General features: G+C 44.1%; 1 protein-coding gene across 1 annotated transcript; it reads right to left on the bottom strand.

The window, feature by feature from the left end:
- Positions 1-606: 606 nt before the first annotated feature.
- LOC108553909 (uncharacterized protein DDB_G0290685-like) lies at positions 607-1,597 on the bottom strand. Its single transcript, XM_017908996.1, has 3 exons — positions 1,548-1,597; positions 857-1,473; positions 607-812 (listed from the first exon to the last, which is right to left on the bottom strand). Exons 1-3 carry the CDS (start codon positions 1,595-1,597, stop codon positions 607-609), a joined length of 873 nt encoding a protein of 290 aa, XP_017764485.1.
- Between the last annotated feature and the right edge of the window lie 1,929 nt (positions 1,598-3,526).

Below are 3,526 nucleotides of genomic sequence, written 5' to 3'. Positions count from 1 at the left end.
TCTCTCTCTCTGCCCACTCACGCCCTTGCATCCCCATTTAAAACCATCCATTCTATCATCTTTCCAATTCTCTCTTTCCAATCACACTTTCCCACGCACTCCTTGCAATCTTACCCTCAGCGGGTCACATAGCCCATACAATCAAACGCATTCCTAAAGCCACCCTTCACTTTCATCCGATACATTCATAAACATCCCGTTCACACGATCCAAGCGCACGATCATTCATCCTTTCGCACGCACTCTAGATAACACGCTCATCCCGCGATACCACACTCGGCCCTCCTGACTAGAACATCTGTCCTCAGACGTTCCGCTAACACTGTCCCCGTTTTCGGCTGCACTTCTTTAAAAAAAAGCATTGTCCAATTTCCCTGCCAAATTGACATTGTCGTAGATACCCGATTTGGTCGGAGACGACCACTGTCAAAAACCAATCTGCTTAGCCTCCTCGTCTTAACCCTTTTCCTCATCCTTGTCTTTGTCCCCATCTTCGTTTTCGTTGTCGCTCCACTCATCGCTCGCACCATCGCCCTTCCCATCATCCTCGCTCTCACCTTCGGCCTCGCAGTCTTCGCCCTTGTCCTCGTGATCTGCACCCTCGGCTTAATCGTCTTTCGCGCACTTGTTCTTCCAACCGTCTTCGTCCTCGTCATCTTCGTTCTCGTCTTCGTTCTCGTCTTCGTTCTCGTCTTCGTTCTCGTCTTCGTTCTCGTCTCCGTTCTCGTCTTCTTTCACGTCTCCGTTCTCGTCTTCGGTCTCGTCTTCGTTCTGGTCTTCGCTCTCGTCTTTGTTCTCGTCTTTGCTCTCGTCTTCATCGTCGTTCGCACCATCGGTCTTTCCATTGTCCTCATACCCTTCTCGCCTTCGTCCTTATTTGTGACCTTGTGTGCGCCCTCGTCTTCGTCTTCATCGCCATCCTTCCCGTCGCTCGCGCCATCGTTCTCTCCATTGTCCTCGTCTTCGTCTTCATCGTCGCCCTCGGCCTCATGATTTTCTCTCTCCTCTTCTTTCTCGTTTTCATTGTTGCGCTTCCCGTCGCTTGCGCCATCGTTCTTTCCATCGTCCTCGTCATGGTTTTCATCGTCGGCTTCATCGTCGCTCGCGCTCTTGTTCTTCCAATCGTCTTCGTATACATATTCGTCTACCGTCTTTCCTCCTATCACGACTGCCGGAACCGCTTCCTGCATCTCTTCACCGTCGCTTGCTCCCGGCAACCCGTTCGATCCTGCGCTCCTCTTCTGGATCGCGTCGGTCTCCCCGTCCCCTTCGTCTTCAACTTCGTCTACAATTTCGTCTACAACTTCGTCTGCAACTTCGCCTTCAATTTCGTCCTCAATTTTGTCTTCAACTTCGTCTCCAATTTCGTCCTCAGTTTCGTCTTCAACTTTGTCCTTGCAACAAGCTGTTACCCACGTATGTCCGAATTCTGATATAAGTATGCTCTTAAATTTGGCCATGATCCACCCATGCCTGCATACCGAATGAATATTTGTTCAGCTCCACGAAGTAGCCTTCTGGCGTAACAAACTTTTTGCCCCTCGCACCATTCGTAATCTTCCGCAATTTCTTCGAAATCACAATTCCTTCTAGACATACCTTTTAATATACATAATCAGTGGTCCAATTAATCCAACGGCGACAGTACTGTGATTGTGGCTGTACTCAGTACTGTTCCGTCACTTGTTAATATCTAGACACGTAATAGGTCAGACCACTGACTTCATGAATTACAGTAGAATCTGAGTCATCACTGAACAGACTTGTCAATCAGATATAGTGTTCAATTCGTGTATGTATCATCTACGGTGCTGTGTATTATAAATAACTCCAGCCGTAACTGACGTATGCATTAATTTTTCCAGAACTACTGCGGAACTTAAGTCACCAGTGGTCAAATAAGTACAAAGGCTACAGCATTATGATGATGACTGTACTTAGTACGGTGTTGTCAGGTGTTAATACTTCGAGCGGTAGTTGTTCTGCGTCTTATCACTCTGGGATTGCTATAGGATTTAAATCATCGTTGAACAAGCCTATTCAACGTTTATATTGCTCTGTTGATGGATGTACTGAGATCCGCAGCTACAATTTTAAATACGTCTAGCTATAAATGTACTATAAGTTGATTATTCTAGAATTGCCGTTAAAATTAATTTATAAGCGAACAAATTAATCCAAAGGCTAAAGAACTGTGACGATGGCTCTACTCAGTACTGTTTCGTCAATTGTTGTTGTCACAAGAGATAATGGGCCAGTTGTTTGTCATTCCGGAATTGCAATATAATATATGTCATCACTGAATCGATTAATTAAATGGTCACATGGCTCCGTTGGTGAGTGTACTAACTACCTTACTGGAAATAGTTAATATCTCTAGCCATGGCTGTTGTATACATTGGTTATTTCAGAAGTGCTGTGCAATGAAATTCATCACTGGACAGATTAATCCAGCGTCTGAAGCATTGTGACGATGGCTGTACTCAGTGCTTTTATGTCAATTGACAGAGTGTCGAGCTATTACGGATATGACTCTTGTCATATTAGAATTGCTATAGGATTAACATCATCATTGAGCAGGCTAATTCCGCGGCTACAGTGCCCCGTTGATTTTCGTACAAAGTACCGTACTTTCAATTGCAAGTATTTGTAGCCATAACCGTAACATACATGGATTATTCCAGAATTGCAGTTAATGTTAAGTTAGAAGCGAATGGTGTAGTCCAACCTCTAAGTTACTCTGATGTTGGCTATACTTAGTACGCTTTCGTCAACTGTTATTACCTCGAGCGATAATGGGCCAGTCCCTTGACATTCTGGAACAGCAATAGGATATATATTATCACTGAGCATCTTTATCCAACGGCTGCTGTGCTCCATTGGTTAGCGTACCGGCAACCTAACTGGGCATTGTTAATTTCTCTAGGTACAACTTTTGTATACTTTTGGAATGCTGACGCTATTAATCGAGATATCACACATCAGTATATTTACACTAAACTGTTTTTGTGCTTATGACTCACACATGTAAGACTGTGCACGTGACGGTCGCTAGCTAATTTCTGTTGTTATTACGATCTTGTCCCTAGGCTCTAAGTTATCGTTGTTCAGCGTACACCGAGCAAGTCACATAATAATAAACAGCCCCTTTTTTGTATAATCTGGGTTCTTTCCGTTATAAATCCACTGCCTTACCAAATTCTATCCGGTTATGCGCCCAGGATACTGAATTAGAAGAACATCAATATTTGTAAGACGACGCAGAGAGGGTCAAAGGCTTTGATTCAAAGTTTGGGGGATCAAGCGGCCAAAGAAGATTTAGAGCTCGCCGGCTGCAGTTAACACGCTGAGTAAGTTTTTTTCCTTACTATGCTACACGTTCTTATGTACTAATAAAGGAATAATAACATAAAGCGGAATAAGTACTGTCTATCGCTTCCTTGAAAGTTCCGTTACTCCGAGACAAAGAATAAAACAAAATGGCGGACGGAAGGACCACTGTAACGTCTCCTTCGCCAAGCTTTAA

This window comes from Eufriesea mexicana, unplaced genomic scaffold (genome assembly GCF_001483705.2).
Source record: "Eufriesea mexicana isolate 0111107269 unplaced genomic scaffold, ASM148370v2 scaffold13930, whole genome shotgun sequence".
Lineage (NCBI taxonomy): Eukaryota > Metazoa > Arthropoda > Insecta > Hymenoptera > Apidae > Eufriesea > Eufriesea mexicana.
Note: the sequence above shows the minus strand (reverse complement) of the source record. Positions and strands in the feature narration are given on the sequence as shown.

Excerpts from the sequence above, each read along its gene's own strand:
- LOC108553909 (XM_017908996.1), bottom strand. The coding sequence starts at position 1,597 with ATGTCTAGAAGGAATTGTGATTTCGAAGAAATTGCGGAAGATTACGAA. Across the intron at positions 1,474-1,547 it reads ATTGCGGAAGATTACGAATG|GCATGGGTGGATCATGGCCA; the intron begins GTGCGAGGGGCA and ends TTCGGTATGCAG. Across the intron at positions 813-856 it reads TAAGGACGAAGGCGAGAAGG|ACGAGAGCAAAGACGAGAAC; the intron begins GTATGAGGACAA and ends ACGACGATGAAG.